The 22,159-nt window shown below is 45.3% G+C and overlaps 1 protein-coding gene and 2 long non-coding RNA genes across 3 annotated transcripts in view; 1 reads left to right on the top strand and 2 right to left on the bottom strand.

Annotated features, from left to right (window-relative positions):
- Positions 1-378: 378 nt before the first annotated feature.
- On the bottom strand, positions 379-7,431 carry LOC112669880 (uncharacterized). Its single transcript, XR_003142626.3, has 3 exons — positions 4,923-7,431; positions 3,503-3,653; positions 379-660 (listed from the first exon to the last, which is right to left on the bottom strand). It is a non-coding gene; the product is annotated as an uncharacterized LOC112669880 (long non-coding RNA).
- Positions 7,107-18,185, top strand: LOC112669879 (uncharacterized). The gene is made up of 3 exons (XR_003142625.3): positions 7,107-7,265; positions 7,712-7,862; positions 17,749-18,185. It is a non-coding gene; the product is annotated as an uncharacterized LOC112669879 (long non-coding RNA).
- A 105-nt stretch (positions 18,186-18,290) lies between these two features.
- Positions 18,291-22,159, bottom strand: part of PSMD1 (proteasome 26S subunit, non-ATPase 1) — a 93,150-nt gene continuing 89,281 nt past the window's right edge. Inside the window, exons 24-25 of the mRNA XM_025463407.3 lie at positions 20,109-20,264; positions 18,291-18,506 (exon numbers count right to left, since the gene is read on the bottom strand). Coding sequence (XP_025319192.1) covers positions 20,118-20,264 — 147 coding nt within the window. The 3' untranslated portion in view covers positions 18,291-18,506; positions 20,109-20,117. The remainder of the gene's footprint in view (positions 18,507-20,108; positions 20,265-22,159) is intronic.

The following is a 22,159-nucleotide window of genomic DNA, read 5'->3' as shown; positions in this document are numbered from 1 at the left end:
GAGAGCCTGTTAGGGGTATCAAATCCTTGGGCCCAGATTCTGAGTTCCATGGAGCTGCTCTCATTTCTGCAGCAGCTCTGTCCTTTGTGTAAACCATACCTCCCTCCAATCAACCATCTTTTTTATCTAAGTTGATTCACGTTGGGTTTCTGTCACTTGCACCCCAGAGAATTATTAATTGTATACATAATTTCTATATATGTCATATCAACTAAAAGTAGCTTCAACAATGGAGTTTAGGGCAGCCCGGGTGGCTCAGCGGTTGAGTGCCTGCCTTCAGCCCAGGGCATGATCCTGGAGTCCTGGGATCGAGTCCCACATCGGGCTCCCTGCATGGAGCCTGCTTCTCTCTCCGCCTGTGTCTCTGCCTCTCTGTGTGTGTCTCATGAATAAATAAACAAAACCTTTTTTAAAAATGGAGTTTATTATTAATTTAAAATGTTACGTTAATTTTATAATCCAGAGGTAGCTTCTTACCAGTACTTTAAGTTGTCAAACACTTAGGTTGGTTTCTGACATGTAACATCTTTGTGATTGTGGCTGATGCTGGGACAAGTAGATATTTCTTGATAAAGTTAGTAAATAAACTGCCATCATTCTTTAATTATAGTGTAAAAATTCCTTCAAATCCTTGAACATTTGTGGGATACAAGCATTAAACTGGAAAAAAATATATCAGATTCAGTATATTTAACCCATTTGATATGTCATGATAGGTACAAAGATTACTTTTGTCACAAACGCAAACTGCTTCTATCTGAAGCTTCATCTTGGCCCTACCTAGCTGACTCTGCTCTGTAGATTCGTAAGTTCAGAGCAGCACACTGAACCAACTGCCTCGCCTTCCCATCTCTTAGGCTTACCAAAGCACCCCATTGGTTTTTGCTTGGCAAGTCCAGTTTTCCCAGAGACAAGATGGACCCAAAATGACTTTCTAAAACGTTTAAGCATGAAAATTTCAAACACAAATCTCCATAAACCCATCACTCAGATTTTAGGATTATGAAAATCTTGCTGCTGGGGAAAACTCAACCTCAAATTCAATTTTTGGAATATGCACAATACTTCAGAGGATCTAACCAGGCTTTCCCTGGAAATAAAAGGGACTGGCTGAGTTCCAGGTTCAAGGGACAAATCTGAATCTTATGAAGTCAACAGCCCTCTCTGGGCCTCAGTCCTTGAGCACCTTGATGGTGGGAGGCCATGCATCTCTGTGGCATGCTATGTAGTTCTCTCTCTCTCTCTCTTTTTTTTTTTTCAGTTTCAAACATTTTATTTTTTATTGATTTATAATTGATATGCAAGATAGTGATTTGATATTTTTATACATTACAAAATGCTCACCACAGTAAGTCTAGTTACTCATACAAAGTTATTACATTATACTTTTTTTAAAATTTTAAGTAAGATTGAGTCCCACATCAGGGTCCCCTTAGGGAGCCTGCTTCTCCCTCTGCCTGTGTCTCTGCCTTTCTCTCTGTGTCTCTCATGAGCAAATAAATAAAATCTAAAAATAAAACTAAATAATTTTAAGTAATCTCTATACCCAATGTGGGGTTCAAACTCATGACCCTGAGATCAAGAGTCACATGCCCTACTGACTGAGCCAGCCAGCAGCCCCAAAGTTACTACAATATTATTGACTATATTCTTCATGCTATACATTATATCCCTCTTACTTACTTCATAACTGGAATTTTGTACCTCTTAATGCTTCACCTGTTTGGCCCATCTCCCCACCTGCCTCCCCTCTGGCCACCACCAGTTTGTTCTCTGTATCTATGAGTCTGTTTCTGTTTTGTTTTGTTTCTTCATTTATTTTGTTTTTTAGACTCCACATATGAGTGAAATCATAAATCATGAATATTTGTCTTTCTCTGAGTTATTTATTTTGCATAATACCCTCCAGGTCCATCAGTGTTGTCACAAATGGCAAGATTTCATTCTTTTATGGCTGAGTAATATTCCATTGGCTGATATATATATATATATGTGTGTATATATATATATATATATATATATATATATAGTCACTTCCTTATCACTTCCTTATCCTTTCATCTGTCAATGAAAACTTAGGTTGCTTCTATAAAAAATGCTGCAATAAACATAGGGGTACATATGTCTCTTTAAATTAGTGTTTGCATTTTCTTCAGATAAATATGCAGAAGTAGACTTGCTGGGTCATATGACAGTTCTTTTTTCAATTTTGGAGGGAACCTCCAACATACAGTTTTCCACAGTGGCTGCACTAACTTTTACATTCCCACCAATGATGCACCTGGGTTTCCTTTTCTCCCTGCCAATACTTGATATTTCTTGTTTTTTTTTTTTTATAATAACCATTTTGACATATGAGGCAGTATCTCATCTCATCATAACTTCGATTTGCATTTCCCTGATGATGAGTGATGTTGAACATCTTTTCCTGTGCCTATTAACCATCTGTATGTCTTCTTTGAAAAAATCCTATTCAGGTCCTCTGCCCATTTTTTAAAAATATTTTTTAAATTTATTTATTTGAAAGAGAGAGAGAGCATGAGTGGGGGCGGGAGGTGGAGGCAGAGGGAGACAGAGAGAGAGAACCTCAAGCAGATTCTGCTGAGAGTGGAGCCTGACATGGGCCTGATCTCACCACTCTGAAATCATGACCTGAGCCGAAATCAAGAGTCATATACTGGGATCCCTGGGTGGCGCAGCGGTTTGGCGCCTGCCTTTGGCCCAGGGTGCGATCCCGAAGACCCGGGATCGAATCCCACATTGGGCTCCCGGTGCATGGAGCCTGCTTCTCCCTCTGCCTTTGTCTCTGTGCCTCTCTCTCTCTGTGACTATCATAAATAAATAAATAAATAAAAAGAGTCATATACTTAACCAACTGAGTCACCCACGGACCTCTCAGCCTATTTTTTAATAGGGTTGTTTGCCCTTTTGTTATTGATTTGTAAAAGTTCTTTATATATTTTGGATATCCACCCCTTGTCAAGTTTGTAAGTATCTTCTCCCATTCCATAGGTTGCCATTTTGTCTTGTTAATGGTTTCCTTTGCTGTGCAGAAGCTTTTTATTTTTACACAGTCCCATCTGTTTATTCTTGCTTTTGTTGCCCTTGCCTGGGGAAACAGATCCAAAAGGGAAACAGCTCTCAAATGAAGTCATCCTTGCCGCCGTAGCAGGCAACTGTCTGGCCACTATCTCTACTGAAGGACGAAGAGCTGAGACCACACAGAAAGAACACTGTAAAAATCCCTGCAGAAGAATGAGTTGGATGAGAGGGTAAAGCCCTTAAGGCCGACCCACTCAGACAAAGCTGGCAGCCAGCTAGACTGAGCTTATCGCTAGAGCTCCTACAGGAGTTCAGACCAAGAGCATGTCTCTGAGGAAGCACAGGGCCTGGATCTAATCAGCAGGTAGGAGGAGGAACATACTGGAATACTAGGCACAAATCAAAAGAAGGACTGCTGCAAGACGCTGCCTAGACAAAAAAAAAAAAAAAAAAGTCCTACCAGGAAAGTTGGGTTCTGGTCACTGTCCAAATCTCATGTTGTGTGAGGGATTCAGATCCATCTGTTTTCCCAATTCAGAGTCCATGCAGAGGTGAAAGCACTGGATTTTGGTCTCCCAGGGGCTGCTTGATTTCATGAAAAGAGAGCATACCTGGGTGGGAAGACACATCCCCCAGGGGAGCTATCATTGAGCAGGAAAGCAGGGGAGGCCTGAAAATGGGGGAGGCCAGAGTCTCAGAGTCCATCTTGGCCTCAAGTGCCATCCTTCTTTACCTTATCCTGGAGATGTGAGTCACATCACAGCCCCCAATTGTTCTGTGGCCTGAATGAAGTTGCCAAAAAGATCCAGGCCTTAAAATGGACTTCCAGAAGAGCAAATTTGGAACTAAAAATCTTTTTTTTTTTTTTTAGTTAGGTTCTGTACCCAACATGAGGCTTGAATTCACAACCCCAAGATCAAAATTCATGTACTCTACCAACTGAGCCAGCCAGGTGCTTCATGGAACTGAGATCTTTCCAAACCAAGTATACTTCTGCAAGAGACTGGTGGGACTCTCCACTGGTCATGTTCATAGATACAGAGATACAGACACTTAAGGTTTTTAGTGAGGAATATCACCAGCTTCTAAGCAAGCTTAAAAATGCACATTGAGGGGATCCCTGGGTGGCTCAGTGGTTTAGCGCCTGCCTTTGGCCCAGGGCATGATCCTGGAGTCCCAGGATAGAGTCCCATGTCAGGCTCCCTGCATGGAGCCTGCTTCTCCCTCTGCCTGTGTCTCTGCCCCTCTCTCTCTCTCTCTCTCTGTATATCTCATGAATAAGTAAAAAAAAAAAAAAAAAAAAAGAAATGCACATTCTCAGAGCCCCACCCCCACCCCCCCCGCTGAATGAGCTGCGGGTGGGGGGCGGCGCGAGGTCCTGCCCTGCGGAACTGGGGCGGGGGGCGCCCCTGGGTGGCCAGCAGGGGGCGCAGGGGGCGGGGCGGAGCGAAGAGCGCCCGGGGGTGCGAGGGGGGGCATGCGGGGTGCAGCGGTCCCCTCCACCCCCGACCTGCGCCGGGCGGGGCGGAAAGCTGGCTCCCGCCGGGCCGCCGCCTCCCCGCCCGCGGGCGGTCACTTCCAGGCCCCCGGAGTCCGGCGGTGCCAGCGCCGCGGAGGTTCCCAGAAATTGCCCGCGCTCGGGAGGGGGGGGGGGGGGAGGCGCACCCGGGGGGGAGGCGCACCCCCGCCCGCGCAGCCCGGGAAGGAGTGGGGCAAAGCTGGAACTGCCTCTGCACCGCGCCAGGCCCGCCTCGCTGCGAGCTGCCCGGGTGCCCTTGCAAACTCTTTCTCCCTCCTGCCTCGGCTCCCTCCCTCCCTCCCAAGTCAGACGGGGCCCGCCTTCAAATCCGGTGCCGGGAACCTTTCTCAAAATAGCTTACCTAAGGGGCGCCGGGCCGGCGGGGTCGGTGGAGCGTGCGCCTCTCTGGGTCCTGAGTTTGAGCCCCACGTAGGGTGGAGCGCTTACTCAAAAATAAATAAATAAATAAGTGAAATATTAAACAGTTTAAGGCAAAGGGACTTCGTTGGCTCACATCACAGGTTAAGGCAGAGGAGGAGCTGGCTTCGCCCAGAGCTGCAGGACTCCAGCGATGAAAACCTTCAGCTCCGCACTTGGGGCTCTTTTCCTCTGGGCTCTGCCCTGTGGCTCTGAGTGGGAGCGACTGGAAGTCAGTTCCCTCAGTGGCCAGGCCTGGAATGGGTGGCCTGCAGAGAGCTAAGCCCCAGGGCAGGGTGCCCCCTGAGGGTCTGATTCCAGTCCTCCCAGGGTGGCTACACGCTGCCCTGGGCTTTCTAAAATACCTCTGCGAGTATAGAGTAAAGGCCCCTTCTTTGCTGAGCATGTGCACACTGGTCGCTTTGCTGGGCAGTGAGTGGGGGCTCAATCCCAGGCCTCCGGGCCTGCCCATGAGAGAGAACTCTCCAGCAAGGAGGAGAGGTGGAGGGGCACAGATACGTGCCCCAGCTTCTGGCTCTGTGACCCCCCTCTTCCCTCGTTCAGCATGTCAGGGGAATGGCCTGGGTCTCTGACTCCCTGGGCCAGGTCCCAGGATCCTGCCAAGATCCTGGGGGGAGGTGTCAAAGCAGGCAGAGATGTGGAGTATGGTGCAGTGTGTACATATCTTGTCTGGGCTCAGAAGTTTCTGGTAAATAGAGTTAAGTCACCCCTCCCCCTGAGGATTTGCAGCGCCTAGGGGCTGAAAAGCTGTCCAGGAAAAGTGACATGAACCTTGTCCATCCCCTGGGCTCAGGCAAATATGGCCCAAACAAGGAGTCAGGGCAGAGCTGGCAGTGGTAGTTCCAGGAAGCTGAGGCCAGGACACTGGGTGCACACAGTAGGGGCCTGGACAGCTGCTCTCTGGAGCTGCTCCCCTCCCCTCCGTATCCCAGCAGCCGAGACTAACACGTCAAGATTGTGCTCTCCACTTTGCAGGTGACACTTGGCAACCTACAGAATACAGCAGGCCCCAGCTCCGAGAGGGGCTTTTAACAGCAGAGTCCCAGAGTCTTGGAGCCAGAGCTCTCCAGGACTGCTGAGTAGGGGCTCAGGAGTCAACGAAACCACATGAAAAACACATGGAGAGTGAGAGGGGGACCTCCTGCTGCCAAGGGACCCTTCAATCCAACCCCTCTGGACACCAGGCCTATTGGCTAGTGGCCTGGAGGGGTAGATGTTCTGAATTTGGAGGTTTTCCACCTGGGCCATGTGTGGTGACATCCAACGAACCACAGCCAGGCTGGAAATTTGACACAGTCCCGTTTGTATGGAGACGAAGGAAATTTCTTTCTGTAGGTTTTCTGGTAGGCTGAGCACTGGACTGGTTTGGAAGAAATACTTGGATAAGTCCTTCAGCACACTGGTGGGGTGAGGAGCAGACAGGAGCCCCCGGTCTCAGTGTGCACCTTCCCAGGAATCTGGGGGCTGGCCCCAGGGCCTTTGCGTCTGAGTACCGAAGTGGGTGTGGGCTGTGCAGTTCAAGGGGGAGCTGCGGCTGACCTGAAGTGCCCTGGCAGAGAAGCGTATTTGGAGCCGGGAAGGAAGGGAGCCAGCAGGGCAGGGTGCTGCTCCGGGAAAGGACGGTGGTCTGGCTTCATCAATGGGGCATCTGGGGGCCAGAAACATGTAATGGAGGCAAAGGGAGACAGATTGTGTGTCCTGAAATGAGCAGTATTGTGCCCGATTACCCTTCTCGTCTTTTCCCACAGCAATAAAAGCATTCTTAGCTGGCCGCATGCTCCTCGGTACTTCATCTACAGCCCAAGGGGATGAGGGCAGAAACGATGGCCCGACATCTGGGATGTGTCAGTCAGGGGAAAGTTGTGTCTTTGTTTTCTTCTTCCTTCCTCCTTCTTTGTGGCTGGAATGCAGATGGTTCGTCTGAAGTGCAGGCACCACGTGAGACCCGGAGGTGACCTTGGGAAAGGAGTCCAGCCATCGAAGTCGTTATTAGTTTGGTGGAGCCACCATAACACGTTATCACGCACTGGACAGCTTAACACAACAGAAACGTATTCTCTCTCTCTCAGAAGCGCATTCTCTCAGGAAGTTCCGGAAGCCAGAAGTCTGACTGGTTCCTTCTGGAACTGTCCTCCTAGCTTCTGGTGGTTGCCGGCCATCCCTGGTACACCTCAGCTTGTAGAAGCTTCCCTCACTCCACCTCTGCCTCTGTCATCACATGGTCTTCCCTCTGTGGCTGTGTCTCTGTGTGCCCTCTCCTCCTCTTGTAAGGACACCGCTGGGTTTGAGGCCTCCCAATACTCCACTTTGATCTTGTCTTAACTAGTTACATCTGCAAGGATCTTATTTCCAAATAAGGTTACATTCTGAGGTTCTGGGTGGGCGTGAATGTTGTGGGGACACCCTTCAGCCCAATACAGGGCGCAACAAGATAGAAGGAGCACGGGGCCCTGATGCCGCGGTGTCCCAGGCCGGCCCTGCACTAACTAGCTACAGACATGGTGAACTGAGGGAAAGGGGCTTCTCCTTATTGAAGCCACTGTCACTTTGATCATTCAGAGATCTGTGGTCAAATCTAATTCATGCTAATTCAAATTTAATTCCCTCTAATTCTGAGGGAGCCCCTCAGAACCCCTTGTGCCATCTACACATCTCTCTGAGGGGGGATCCATGGGTGGGGCACTTGAAGGGACGCTGAGTTCTTACAATCAGGGACAAGGTGAAAAACTGAGAGAGCCTGGTTGCTGGAGCCTGAGGAGGAGGAGCGCTGACACTTGCCTGGATGACATATGTGCTGAGCAGCACTTCCTGTGCTGAGCGCTCTGGTGTGAGACGACTAGCAAAGGAGTCAAGCATCCAGGTGGTGAGTGCCAGGGGTGGCATCTGGGGAGGGGTTGTCCTGGGAGCTGGGAGCATCAGGAGGTTGGCGCTGCTCAGGGACCTGGCTGCCCTGGAGATGGTGGGGCTCTGGGGTCTCTTAGCTCTGTCTCTGCTGCCCACTCCAGTCCACATGGCCCCACAATGTTCTTTGACCTTCTCCATGCATGACCCTGGGGGAGACATAGGTTCAAGGTCTCTGTCCTCATCCCAGGCTCTCAGGGAGCCCAGTGGGCAGCAGTGTGTGCCCTGCCTGTCTAGTCACACAGACCAGCTCACCTAGAGGTGAGTGGGCCCACACAGCCTGTCCACTGCACTCTACCTACAGCAGGTGCTAGAGCGTTGTCCGGGGGCAGCTCTGCATCTGAGCTGTAAGGATGGAATTGGAAGTCTGACCTTGCCTGTCCTGTCAGTCTTGACCAAGGTCAAGGCATATCCAGAGGTGGTCCAGCAAAGACTCCTAGATCCCTAGTTCTCTGGTGGCTGCAAGAGCAGCATCTTCAGAGGTGCTTAGCAGGGGTTGGAGAGTGAGCAGGGCCCAACTGACTTCTGAAGTGAGGCTCACTTTGACATGATCTGGACCTGGGCTTCCACACATGGTCGGACTGGGTAAGGAGGTGCAGGATGACCTGTGATGAATCACCACCCTGTCCTGTGCCTCTATTTCCCCTTTAGCCTGCCCATGAAGATCCCTCCTTGGAGGAACTACCAAAAGGCTGGGAAATAAGCATTTTTGGTTCTGAGAACAGCTGGAGAAAAAGGGGGCAGGGGTAGCTCCTTCTCAGCCTTCTCCCTGGAGCTAGCCCAGAAGTGCCCCGATAGAATGCTGGGGCCTGGGGAGTGGCCTCCCTCTGGGAAGGTAGGGGTGCTGGGTAACCCACCACTGAATCCAGGGGTACTCCTGGATGATGGTGCACTATGGCAGCCCTCCTCTGCAGTGTGCCTTTGTCTGGTCCCCAAAACCCCTCCAGTCTAAGCTGTTCAGGTCTTTGGAAGGCCAGGTCTGAGGCCAGGCCAGCTGCGGCCACACAACTTCCTAAGCAGGAATTTTGCATGTCCACCATGGCACCAAACCCAAAACACAGGTCTTGGGAAGGAGCCAAGACAGGGATAGACTTCCCTCCTTGCCCCAACCCCCCACCCCATTCCACCATCTTGGCCCCAAGAGCCCTTAGGGCTCTGTTGTCCTAACTCATATTTCCTAGAACCATCTGTGTCCTGGAAATGTGTGTGCATCTGTCTGGAGGTAAGTAACAGGGGCTGTAGACACGCAATGTTCTTTACTTGCACTTGAAGTCTGGTTTGCTCTGGATCCTCTAATTAGAAGCTCCCAGAGCCAGGGGCACAGTGGAGCCCAAGCTCTGGGAGGGGCCTTCTCTTGGGAGGCTGCATGGCCCCTCAACCTCCATAGCCCCCACTCCCTCCTTCTGGGAAGCTGTGAGAGCTGCAGGCGCCAGCCAGAAGGGCCCATTCATTTTCTCTGCCTGCTCAGCCCTCACATGTCCTTTTTTTTTTTTTTTTTTTTTTTTTTTTTTTTTAATATTTTTTTTAATTTTTAATTTATTTATGATAGCCACAGAGAGAGAGAGAGAGGCGCAGAGACACAGGCAGAGGGAGAAGCAGGCTCCATGCACCGGGAGCCCGACGTGGGATTCGATCCCCGGTCTCCAGGATCGCGCCCTGGGCCAAAGGCAGGCGCCAAACCGCTGCGCCACCCAGGGATCCCTCAGCCCTCACATGTCCTTATAGGGTAGAGGCTGCAGCCAATGCAGCCAGCGGCGGAGGCCAGGCTGCTGGGAGTAACAGACAGGGAGGCCTCAGAGGGGCTCCCTGCTGAGGGTGCCCAGCTGCCCTGGGTGATGAGTCTTCATCTTCCCAGACTCCCTCTTTAATCACATGTTTTGTAATACCTTCTTTCTTTTTTTTTTTAATTTTTTTAATTTTTATTTCTCTACAATAGTCACAGATAGAGAGAGAGAGAGAGAGAGGCAGAGACACAGGCAGAGGGAGAAGCAGGCTCCATGCACCGGAAGCCCGATGTGTGATTCGATCCCGGGTCTCCAGGATTGCGCCCTGGGCCAAAGGCAGGCGCCAAACCACTGCACCACCCAGGGATCCTTCCCCCCCTCCTTTTTTTTTTAATACTTTCTTTTCTATCCTAAAATGAAATTTCCAGATAATATAACCTACTTACCCACATGATTTTTTTTTTTTTTAAAGATTTTATTTATTTATTCATGATAGTCACAGAGAGAGAGAGAGAGAGAGAGAGGCAGAGACACAGGCAGAGGGAGAAGCAGGCTCCATGCACCGGGAGCCCGACGTGGGATCCGATCCCGGGTCTCCAGGATCGCGCCCTGGGCCAAAGGCAGGCGCCAAACCGCTGCGCCACCCAGGGATCCCTACCCACATGATTTTAAAATAATCGTTATAATGCCCTAACTGTAATAAAAAGAAGAGATCAAAGGGAAGGAATTTATAAAAAAATAAATCTATTTCCATATGTAAGCACTTGGGTTGGCTACACCGGGAGACATTAAAAGTTGGATGGGTGTGGCCTTAAGGCAGCCACTGTGACTGGCCCAGGTGTGCCACGCTAGCAACTTAGTATTGCTGGTGGTGGTGAGGCCATCTTTGATGTGAGTTTTCAAAATGATGAGCAGTTTTTGGTCAAGTTCTGAACTGGACCAAGACCAGTCTTATCCCAGACACACACTGCAGGACATCCAGTGTGGCATGGTCCCACCAGGAATGCCTCTTGGGTTCCCCAACCATTATGGAAATGCCAGATGCCCCCACCAATGTGTGAAATGCCTCCTTCCTTGGGGCAATTGTGCCCCTACTCTGAAAACCATGGCTCTAGGCCATGGAAGTAGACAGCATATGAATGTGAATTGACCAAGTCCAGTCCCAGGAGCTAAAACCTGCTGTGACAAGAACATATCTCCTCTTGAAGTACTCTTTTGGTGTCATATGCCCCAAATTCAACTCCAAGTGGCTTGCTTTTTGCTTACACACAAGAAGAAAACTTGTTGCTCATGGAACTTCAAAATCTGGAGCTGCCTCTTAGCTTGGCTTTCTCTGGGTTGACATCATCTTCAGGCCACATGAGGAGTGGAAGGGAGAGCAGTTCCTAGTAGCTGGAGCAAATGTCCCAGAACTGGGTCTTATTGGCTGGGATTGGCCTGATGTGAGTCATGGCTTTTTCCCTGACCCAGTCACCATGGCCATGGGTGGAGGGTGCTGCCTGATGTCTGGGCTGAGCCCTAGCCTCAAGGAGAAATGAAGACAAAGGCACCAGTTACCAGAAGGAATGCAAGTGGTGGCTGGGCTGCAAAGTTTATAGAAGTTCTCTAGAGGATGGGTGATAAATGAGTGGATGGGCTTCTCCGATCTTCTCTCATGTGGTGTAGAAGTATGAGCTAAATCTGGTCATTTACAGATTTAATTTCCACAGTTTGGTTTGGTCACACTGGCCTCCTCTCAAATGCAGTGCTTTTCTGTATTCCTTATTAGTATCAGCTCCACCACTAGAGCATGACAATTTTGAAGCAGAGGCTTGAGAATATGAAGGGACCAAGCACAAAGTACATGCTCCCATTTGGGCCTGGATTAGACCTTTACAGACTCCAAGCACTAAAAAGGTTGTGGTGCTTTCACCCACCACTTTCCTTGCCCTCATTAAAAATAAAAAAACATTTCTAAGCCACAAAATAAATGGAAGGAAGTTTAACAACTTACTAATTTTTCCCGTGAGACTGCTTCAACTACATGTTGATCGAATTATTTTAAGAAAAATGGAATTATTTTGTCCTGGGCCTCTGCTAGGCTGGCTCTAGCATGTGATGAGAAATCTGGTGCTGCTGGCCTCCCCTGACCCTGGAGCATGATCCTCTTGCTTTCCCCCTGGCCACTGGTTGAGGTGCTAGATCACTGAATGATCACAGGGCCCCTGAGAGCACTCGAGAGAGGAGAGGCTGGGGTACCTGTGTTCAGGCCACTGTGGGTCTGGCCTGCAGCCTGGAGAATCCAGGGTCAGGATCGCCTGGATGGCATCTACTCATAGGCACTGTCTGTTCAGGTACTGTCAGGTCATGCGATGTCACCACAAGCCACTGTCTCAGGCTGGGGGCCACAGTGGGGTATTTCCCAGGGTAAGTGGCCTCTTGGCTCCTCAATATGCTCATCTCAAAAGTTTCTAGGAAAGAGAGCAAGAAGGGTCTCATAAAAATGGACTACTACCAGTTAGACAAATCCCGAGTCGTTTTTGATGGTGAATAGCAATTGCAATAGTGCGTGTACGAGAGCTGGAGATAGGAAGCCAGTGGGCCTGGTACTATATAGCACTTGTACTACAAAGAGAGACCCATCCAAGAGACCATTGCAGGAAAGCATTCCTGCTTTCTGCCACTTGGTCCATTGGTTTGGTTTCTGAGGACTTTTCCTTTGGGGAGTACATTCTGTCTCTAGGTATATTCACATTCTATCGATAACAAGGTCCTGCATTACCCTTGGAGACTTCCATCTCCTCAGGATGGCTTTTGCTGATGGCTATGCTGCTGGGAGGGGTCCACACTATCCCCGTATCCAAACTCCTTTGAAATGGCAAGGGGATGCTGGTCTTCCCCTTGGGGGGCAGCTTTGTACAGGACAATGTTTCTCAATGTGGTCCCATATCCACCTGTATCACAGTCATCTGAGTCTGAGCTAAACTTGCTGGATTCTTAGTTGGACTCCAGATCTACTGAATCATTGCCATAGTGATGAAAATATAAGCAAAAGCAAAAGCAAAAGAAAAGACAAACTCTGTTGTCACCCAGATCTGGGTTTGAGTTCCATCTCATAACGTATGATGTATCCTTATCCTCTCTAGGCCCCATTCCCTGGGGATAGTAATATATTTACCTCACAATATAGCAGTGAGGATTAAAAAATGGCAAGGTGAATAAAGTGCTAAATATAGTGCCTAGCCCATAGGAGAAAAATACAGGTTTGCCACCATCTGTCCGTCTATCCAATCATCCAATACTTACGGAGTGCCTTCAATGAACTAGGAACTGCTCTCGGCAGCAAGAATACAGCAATCAGAAAAAATAAGCCCCTTGTCCTCATCAAGTTTACATGCTAATCGTGTAAGTGCCATGGAGAAAAATTAGAATCACCAGACTCCCCAAGCTAAAGCAATTATAATTGAAGAATTATTATTTTTAAAGATTTTATTTATTCATGAGAGACACAGAGACATGGGCGGAGGGAGAAGCAGGCTCCCTGTAGGGAACCCAATGCAGAAGTCGATCCAGGACCCCAGGATCACGACCTGAGCCAAAGGCAGATGCTCAACCACTGAGCCACCCAGGCGCCCTATAATGAAAGAATTATTCAATCAGAAACAAATACGCTTTATTTATCAAACACTGTAACAGGGACTTTGGGAGATACTTTGAGGCTTGCCCTTAAGGGGCTTATTTATAGACTGGCTGGGAAACAAACATCCTACAAACCACTGAAAAACAAATCGCCTTGCTAACCCTGTGGTGTACATGCCCGAGAGCTGACTGGAAGAGAGACTGATTACTGGGACTGGCAGTGAGGTGTAAGTGAATAACCTCTCCTCCCACCCCACAATCTTCTAATCCAAGAACGAAGGAAGGACTTTGCTTAGGGATGCATCAGCAGCCCTTATTTCGGACAGGCTGATTTATACTCAACATAAGCAGAAAGCTTTTGATGCTTGTAAACCTCTTAAATCTTTAGAACATGAATCAGGGCTTCCGAGAGAATGGCACAAGAGTCAGAGGCTGCTCACTCCAGGTCATGGGAATGTGACTTGGTGGGAAACTATCTCTGTTCAACTTTTGGCCAAGTCCCAGCTCTATGTTAATGCCTGAGATCTTTGAAGGTAATTATCTCCTGGATGCAATTTTATTATAAATACATAGCCTACTGATTTGGAAAACACTGAATGCATGCACCAAAGCTGCTGCCTGGATCCAAGCAAATGGATGGGAAATGTCCATCAATAGTGGGCTGTGTTGTAGAGTCTCTGGGTATTAGAAAATACTGCTTTTGGAAGACATCCAAATGGCCAACAGACACATGAAAAGATGCTTAACATCACTCATCATCAGGGAAAAAGAAATAAAAACTACAATGAATTATCACCTCCCACTTATCAGAATAGCTAAAATTAATAACACAGGAAACAACAAATGTTGGTGAGGATGTGGAGAAAGAAGAACCCTCTAGCACTGTTTGTGGGACTGCAAACTGGTGCAGCCACTCTGGAAAACAGTATGGAGTTTCCTCAAAAAGTTAAAAACAGAAGTATCCTATGGCCCAGAAATTGCACTGCTAGGTATATAACCAGAGAAATGAAAACATGAATTCAAAGGGATACCAGCACCTTGATGTTCATACATTGTAGCACTATCTACGACAGTCAAATTATGGAAGCCCAAGTGTCCATCAACTGATGAATGCATAAAGTAGATGTGGTGTATACACACAATAGAATATTACTTAGCCATAAAAAAACAAAATCTTGCTATTTGCACTGACATGGATGGAGCTACAGTATTATGCTAAGTGAGATAAGTCAGAGAAAGACAAATACTATATGATCTCACTTATATGTGGATTTTAAGAAACAAAACAAATGAACAAAGGGAGAAAAAAGAAAGACAAACCAAGAAACCGGCTCTTAGTTATAGAGAACAATCTGATGGTTACCAGGGGGGAATTGGGTGGGGAAATGGGGGGGAAAGAGGTGATCGGAGTTAAAAATGATCTTGTGTTGATAACTGGGTGTTGTATGGAAATGCTGAATCACTATATTATACACGTAAAACTAATATTACACTATATGTTAACTGGCACTTAAATAAAAACTTAAAAGAAGAAAATATTGCTTTTGTTGACAAAAGTACACCAGCCAGTAAAACAACCTTTCTGAAAAGGTGTATTAGCTTAAGAATGTGGAGGACACAAACTAGGAACAGAATCTGAGTATAGGATAGGCATATAAAAAAAAAAAAAGGCTATTTGCCATCTGTCTGTTGCCCCTTTGGATCAAATAAGGTAAGGCCAGAAAATTAATAGGCTGGAGACTAGCTTAGTGGAAAGGTGAACTGGAGACATAACTATACAAATGGGTCTTGATGTTGAACAGGTCATGTCACTGTTACAAGTGTCCTCATGTGTGAAATAAAGGGTTAGGCCATACTGTTCTAATTCAACTAAAATTTAGTTAAGGCCTACTTAAATAGGCTCTAGGGGATCCCTGGGTGGCTCAGCAGTTTAGCGCCCGCCTTCGGCCCAGGGCGTGACCCTGGAGTCCCAGGATCTAGTCTCACATCAGGCTCCCTGCACGGAGCCTGCTTCTCCCTCTGCTTGTATCTCTGCCTCTCTCTCTCTCTCTCTCTCTCTCTCTCATGAATAAATCAAATCTTTAAAAAAAAAAAAGTGCTAGGCTCTTTAATATAGATCTACATTTAAGATCTATGTTTAATATAGATAATAGCATCTATCTCCGAGGGTGGTGGTGAGGAATGAGTACATCAATACTTGTGATTCTTAAGTGTCTGGTGCCTAGTAAGGATGTAATAGTTAGCCATTATCATTTAATCCCTGTAACAACCTTGAGGTGAATGTTATTTCTTCTGTACAGATAAGAAAACCACTAAGGGATAAGATCAGGATACGAACCAGCCTGAAGCCAGAGCCCAAGATCTTCCTGTTACGCAGTTTGGCTCAGAAGGGCCCCTATGGCTTTTAATTGTAACAAAGGAGAGAATAGAAAAGGAATTTGAACTTTAGAAAATATCATGCCAAGCACCTTCTAAAGAATTTTCTGTGGACAGTGGAAGTGTTGTCTCATTTATGATAAAGATAAGGAGGTTGGGGAGTGGTTTGGGACAAAGCTACAAAAGCTTCTTTGCCCTGGCGCATGAGCCCAGGCTCATTTCTTCTTGTCTCATGGCAATGATAGATTTCAGACACGATCTTCCCTATACACCCAAAGCCTGGGTTTTCCAAGAATAAAACAATTGAAAAATGGTCCTTAGTAGAAATGCTTTGTCACTGCAGAAGAGGAATGAGAAGAGACAATTATAGATCCCCAGAGAAAGCAGCTCTGAGACAGATAATCACCAATCACTCCAATGAATTAATCACCTCTGATGTGCTCATGGACTCTGTCCCAATTGTTGTTAGTGCTCTCACCATTCCCAACACAGGCAGTCAATGAATATATGATCATTCTGTATGTGCTAAGGTTATAAAAGTAAGCAGTACGAATGAGGGGGAAAAGAAGTCAACTCGGCAGTGTATGATTAGTGTGAGGAGGACAGCAGGGGGCAACGCAGGGCACTGGGGAAGCAGAAGGAACCAGTCCTGTTCGGGTAAGGGAGGGTAGATGAACTGGAGATACTTGAGGCTAAACATCCAGTCAAGGGTGAAGCGTGAGTTTCTGGTGTAAATTATCAGACGGAGGGGTTGTCATTAGCTCCAAGTAGAGGAGGCTGGATGTACGTTGGATATACTGTTTCAAGCACCTGTGAGGCACCCGAATGGGGATGCCCAGGGAGTGGCTGGATGTGCCTGCCTGCCAGGAGCTCAGATGAAAGGATGTGGATCAGGGAGTCGCGTGGATCAAGTGGATGAAGGTGTGGGATGGATAGGGCTGCTTGAAGAGTGGGCTGACTGAGAAGACCAGAGACCCAATTCTGAGGAAGGCTGAAGCTCCAAAGCAGTCAGAGGGAGTGGGATCTGCCAAAAACCCAAGAATCCCTGCATGGAGAAATGCTCAAATTAACTATTTTTTCAATTTATGGTCTCATCATAATCTGATCCAAGTGGCCATTTTACTTCATAGCTTACATTTTTTTTAGAGTTATAACCTCAGTATTTCAGACCCATTTACAAATCCTAAATTGCACTGCTTACCAGGAACTAGGGCCGACTGCTCCCTGAAGTTCAATATGCTAGTTTGGAAGGAATTTAACCACTTTGGCCAGAGGCCCGTGAATGTACCACCTCTCCTGAACTGCTCAATTTTGGACAGTGACATCGTTGAGAGACTTCTGTTTTATCAACATTTCATATATTAAGGGAAATGTTAGAGATAACTGTCTGAAATGCAAGCAATGTTAAGAGCTTGAACAGGAAGGACATAGCTAATGAGAAACTAGGAAATGAGATAATCTCTTTTATAGAATCATCTGATACTGAGGAAACAGGAATTTGCAAAGGAGGGGATACAATGAAATTAACCAATGAATGGAACCATCTTTTGGGATCAGTAACCTTTGGACCTGAACCTAGCAAAAAAGTTGTGGTGGATGATTATAGTAGGGCTAATCTATCTGGGCGCTGGTTTCCTTTAACGATAGTTCTTCCCCCACAGACTCAGAAGGCTATAGCCTAAATTAAAAAGTATAAGGATTAAGGCTAGAGCAAAGAACCATTCATGTATAAATGCTGGAAATAACCTACCTTTATTTTACATGAAGACCAAAACACACACAAAAAACCCCCCAAACTCCTCAAATTTAGCTCTTATTGCTATGTCCTAGTACATGAGAGATCTACTTTCATATGCCAAGAACAAGAGATGGGGTGGTTGTCAGAATAATGACCTGGTCTGCTTATTTCAAAAGCCCAACATTTAAGTAAGGCCTAATAATACAGAAATCAAAATTGTATTTGTCAAAACTCATCAAATTGTATACTCTTCAAGCCTCTGCATTATTATATTTAAGTTATAACTCAAATTAAGAAGCACATGGCAAAAAGAGATAGAAGGAGAGAGAGAAAAAAAGGGCACATTATCAAATGCTGTAGCTAAACAATTTTGTATCTCTTGTCCTCCACAGGGTCAAAAGCAGGAAATAATAGGCAAAGCTGACTTCTAAATAATGCTTCCGAGCTGCCTAAACAGACATCTCCCTTGGGCACTACAGGGACTTCTTCAGTAAATGATGGCACCCTGTGCCCTCAGTCCAATTTTAAAAACTGCAGAGAACTCTTGGAGTGAAGAACAAGGGAGGGGTACCTCGGTGGCTCAGTGGTTGAGCGTCTGCCTTGGGCTGAGGTCATGATCCTGAGGTCCTGGAATCGAGACCTGCATTGGGCTCCCCGCAGGAAGCCTGATTCTCCCTCTGCCTACGTCTCTGCCACTCATGAATTAAAAAAAAAAAAAAAAAAAAAAAAGTGTTGATTTTTATTTTTTCCCATTATTTTTCAAATAATTGACAAACTATTTTTTTTTCATTAATATAAAAATCATGTCCACTCATCCTAGCCATCAAGGATTTAGCTCCTTGGGTTTAGGCATTTCATGGTGAAGGAGAAAGGGTATTAGGTCCATTTATTTAAAATCAAGGCTGAAAAGCAAATGAAAAAGTCCTTGTCCATCTGGAGATTTTAATATATTTATTTGAAAACCAAGTTCTGTGAAAGAGCACACTAAATAATCATATATCTTCTCTTCACCAAAGACTTGGAGACAAGGTTCTTCGGGTCAGCGCAGAGGCAATGGTACATGCAGTGAGTAGCAGGTCTCAGCATGGATTTCTTCACAAGCATCTCCAGTACAGGCCTGGACAATCTTCTTCAGATGAGCAATGAGATCCTTGGGAAGGAAATAGGGGGGACAGCTAGGGTCATTCTTTGTTAAAAAAAATTTTTTTTTCTTCTTATCACTAGCTGTTGAAATCTAAAACTAGCTCCTAACCCTGCCTATGCAGTCCTAATATGCCAGTCTTTGCTAAGACAAATTATAGTTTTTACACTCCTACTAAACTGAATATTTTATCCTTTTGAAAATTAATCAGAATCCAATTTCTGGGGTGCCTGGCTGGCTCAGTTGGAGAGCATGTGACTCTTAATCTCAGGGTTGAGAATAGAAGTCCCCGATGGATGTAGAGTTTACTTAAAAAAGAAATCCAATTTCTACTTCTAAGCCATCTTGTAGTTAGTTGCCTTGAAAGACTTAATCAGGGGGTTTGCAGTAAGGAATGGTGAAAGGTTTGGGGGGCCAATGTGAGTCTGTTCAGTTGCACATAGAGACTGAGTGCTTATGTATCGATACCACCATGTACTGGTTGGGTAAGGCTTAGGAAATCATCAAAGGCCTAAAGATAATTCTCAAAAGCAATTTTACATAGAGAGAAAGTTAGTATAAATCTCCCTCTCTCAAAGGTCCAAACACTTTCAGAGGCTTGAATACATTTTCCTACTAATGGCAAGGTTTCTGCCTGAATACTTATCTGAGATTTCTGTAAAAGCTTTCATTAATTGCTAATCAGTACGTAACACTCAAGGTGCTAGATTTTCAGCCCAGCATTTAAATGTATTTTTCTTTTGTCATAATGTAATAAATGATACTATTCTTATTTTCTTTAAAGAGTAGAAGAGTAAATTCTTTTTTGTTTATATTTGTAAAAGGGTGGAATAAGAAAACCTTGCTTATATAGTTTATATGCATCTTCAAATATGTGATGACTATTCAAAAAATGGGTGAAAATAAGAACGACAATTTTATGACATTAGATTATTCCAATCTTTTGCATCGAAAGACCTACTTCAACACTGTTAGAACACTGGCATAAAAATTTTTTTCAACTGGACAAAGCTTTATAGTCTAACTGACTCCAAAGTACCTTTAAGCACCGTGTCTTACACACATTACATGTTCAATAGCTACAGTGAATAAATGGCTATTAAGGCTTTTAGTGCCAAAAGCCTTTGCCACCAAAGGGAAAGGAGAGAGAGATGAGTCAGTGATCCATAAACTAGTACTGGCCATAAAGGTAACTGATCTATAATAAGGGGCTCATGTCAAAGTGTAAATCAACTCTATCATGAGCAAACTGTCAGTTCAGTTGAGTTTTTTTTATGGTGAGGGAGTAAGCCAGTTTTTTCAACGAAAGAAGCATTGAAAAAGTAGACTAACATTTTGGAGCAAGCTCCCTACCTCTTCAAGGACTCAGGAGAACAGTTTTTAGCTACTTTGAATAGCACTGGTCAAACACTAGAGGGTAGAGAGAGAGTCAAAGGAGAAAAGAAAAAGGAATTGAAGGTTATATATGCAGGAAGAAGTCAAAAAGAGGGGAATTTTTAATACCATTTAGGTACACAGGGTTTAAGCACAAAGAATGGAAAAAGTGACACAAGGCCATTTATGATGTATTGACAGATTTCCCTTGATAATACAATTTCATTCCACACATACCTCTGGTTCTTAATCATCGATATACTCAAATGGTTCTGGAGGTTCTGGCTCTTGTTCTTCTTCCTCGATTTTTGGGCCATGGGCTGCCACAGGTTCCACCAGCTCTTCAATGTCTTCACTGGTATCCTTCAGGATGATGATGCCTCCAATGGAAAGCTGTAAATACAGAGCAGGGAATGAAGAAGCACAAATTCCCCTCATATTTTCAGACTGCTCCAGAATCTAGAGTACATATTTATTAAATGATACCTTAATACTACTTAAATGATTTGGAAGGAAACAACTGAAATAGAACTACACCTCACTAGACAAGACAAGGAAACCTGGGCATGTGTTCCTGTGTGACGCTACACCCATGACCAACTGTTCAACTGTGAGAAGCGGCTAGTAAGATCTTCCTCTTCCACTCCTTCAGGTTAGTCTGAGGACTAGATGACGAAAGCAACACCAGTATACATTACAAAAGATAAAGAAAATTGTAATCTATAAGAAATATTTATAAACTTAACCCAGTGGCTCTGGATGGTGGAACATGTGGTGCTGTTCTATTTAGATGATGCATCCCAAATGGGGAATAGTATGTCCAGCACTGCCTTGGTCTGACTGTAGGGAGAATGTTTACTGTCCAAATATGGCATTTTAATGTCTTGCTACTCAACACGTGTTCCTGGATCACTAGCATCATTATAACCTGGGAGTTTGTTAGAAATGCAGAAAACATAGCAGGACCTAGATCTACAGAATCTGCACTTTAACAAGATCCACAGGTGATATGTATGCACATTAAAGTTTGAGAAGCAGGGCAGCCTGGGTAACTCAGTGGTTTAGCACCACCTTCAGCCCAGGACGTGATCCTGTAGACCTGGGATTGAGTCCCACGTCAGGCTCCCTGCATGGAGCCTACTTCTCCCTCTGCCTGTTGTCTCTGCCTCTCTCTGTGTGTGTCTCTCATGAATAAATAAAATCTTAAAAAAAATTTTTGAGAAGCACACTACTCTAATGGATACTTTATTACTTGTGAGATAACTATCATTTTGGACACAAAAGATAATCTACAAATGAAAAGCCAATTTCTCTCCAGTGAATTCAGAATGACAGAGTGAACAATATAAATATCACAGATATACCCAATGTTTTCTACTTTAATCTACAAATCCTTGTGATACAAGATGAAGTAGTAGATGAGAGCCAAAAAAGAACTAGACTGTAGAAGCAATTTTTGTAAGCCCTCTCCCAAACATGTTAGCAGGAATTCACACACCAAACTATTCACCCATCTCTGTGTGCTAATCTTATTCTATTTGCTTGCCTGTGTCAAAGGAAATGGAAAGCTGCTCTTTGTAATTAAATCAGTCAACAGTGGCAGGGCACATCTGGAAAAACATTATTTCTACCAAAGCAAATTACTGGGAAGGAAAAGAAGCATAAGCACATTAGTCAAATGATTCACATATATACAAAGAGCTCTGCAGTAAACCTAATCTGATTTTTACTCATTGGAACTCTGTCCTGCCATGCTATAGAACTGCTATGCCTGCATGAATTTCTGCGCTATTTCCCTTCTCTCAACACACACATATCCATACACATTAATTTCTAACTCTTTCCTGCTTTCTTTGAAGAGAGCCATTTTATGAATGGACCCGCCTTTCCTACCAATATTCACTCAAGAGCAATCACAGTAGAAGGCCACTGTCCTAATCCTCCATGGCCTAAAAGTTTACCTGAGCCTATAAAAGACCAAACGGAGATGAATGATCTACCAGAACAGAAGATATACCTATGTACACAAAAAGGACTTCCTATATTTTTGGAAACAGATGGTTCCAGGTTGTAACAAGTGGAATGAAATAATACAACTCAAATCCTGCAATATAAACAACATAAGGAAAGAGCCTTATAGCTACATAGTTCAGTTTTTGTTTTTTTATAAGTAATCTCTATACCCAACATAGGGCTTGAATTTACAACCCAGAGATCAGGAGTTGCATGATTGACTGAGCCAGTCAGGTGCTCATGACCTTTTTACCATCGTAAAATGTTTTCTTTGT

This window comes from Canis lupus, chromosome 25, assembly GCF_003254725.2.
Source record: "Canis lupus dingo isolate Sandy chromosome 25, ASM325472v2, whole genome shotgun sequence".
In the NCBI taxonomy this organism is placed as follows: domain Eukaryota; kingdom Metazoa; phylum Chordata; class Mammalia; order Carnivora; family Canidae; genus Canis; species Canis lupus.
This window is presented reverse-complemented; position numbering and strand designations above follow the sequence as displayed.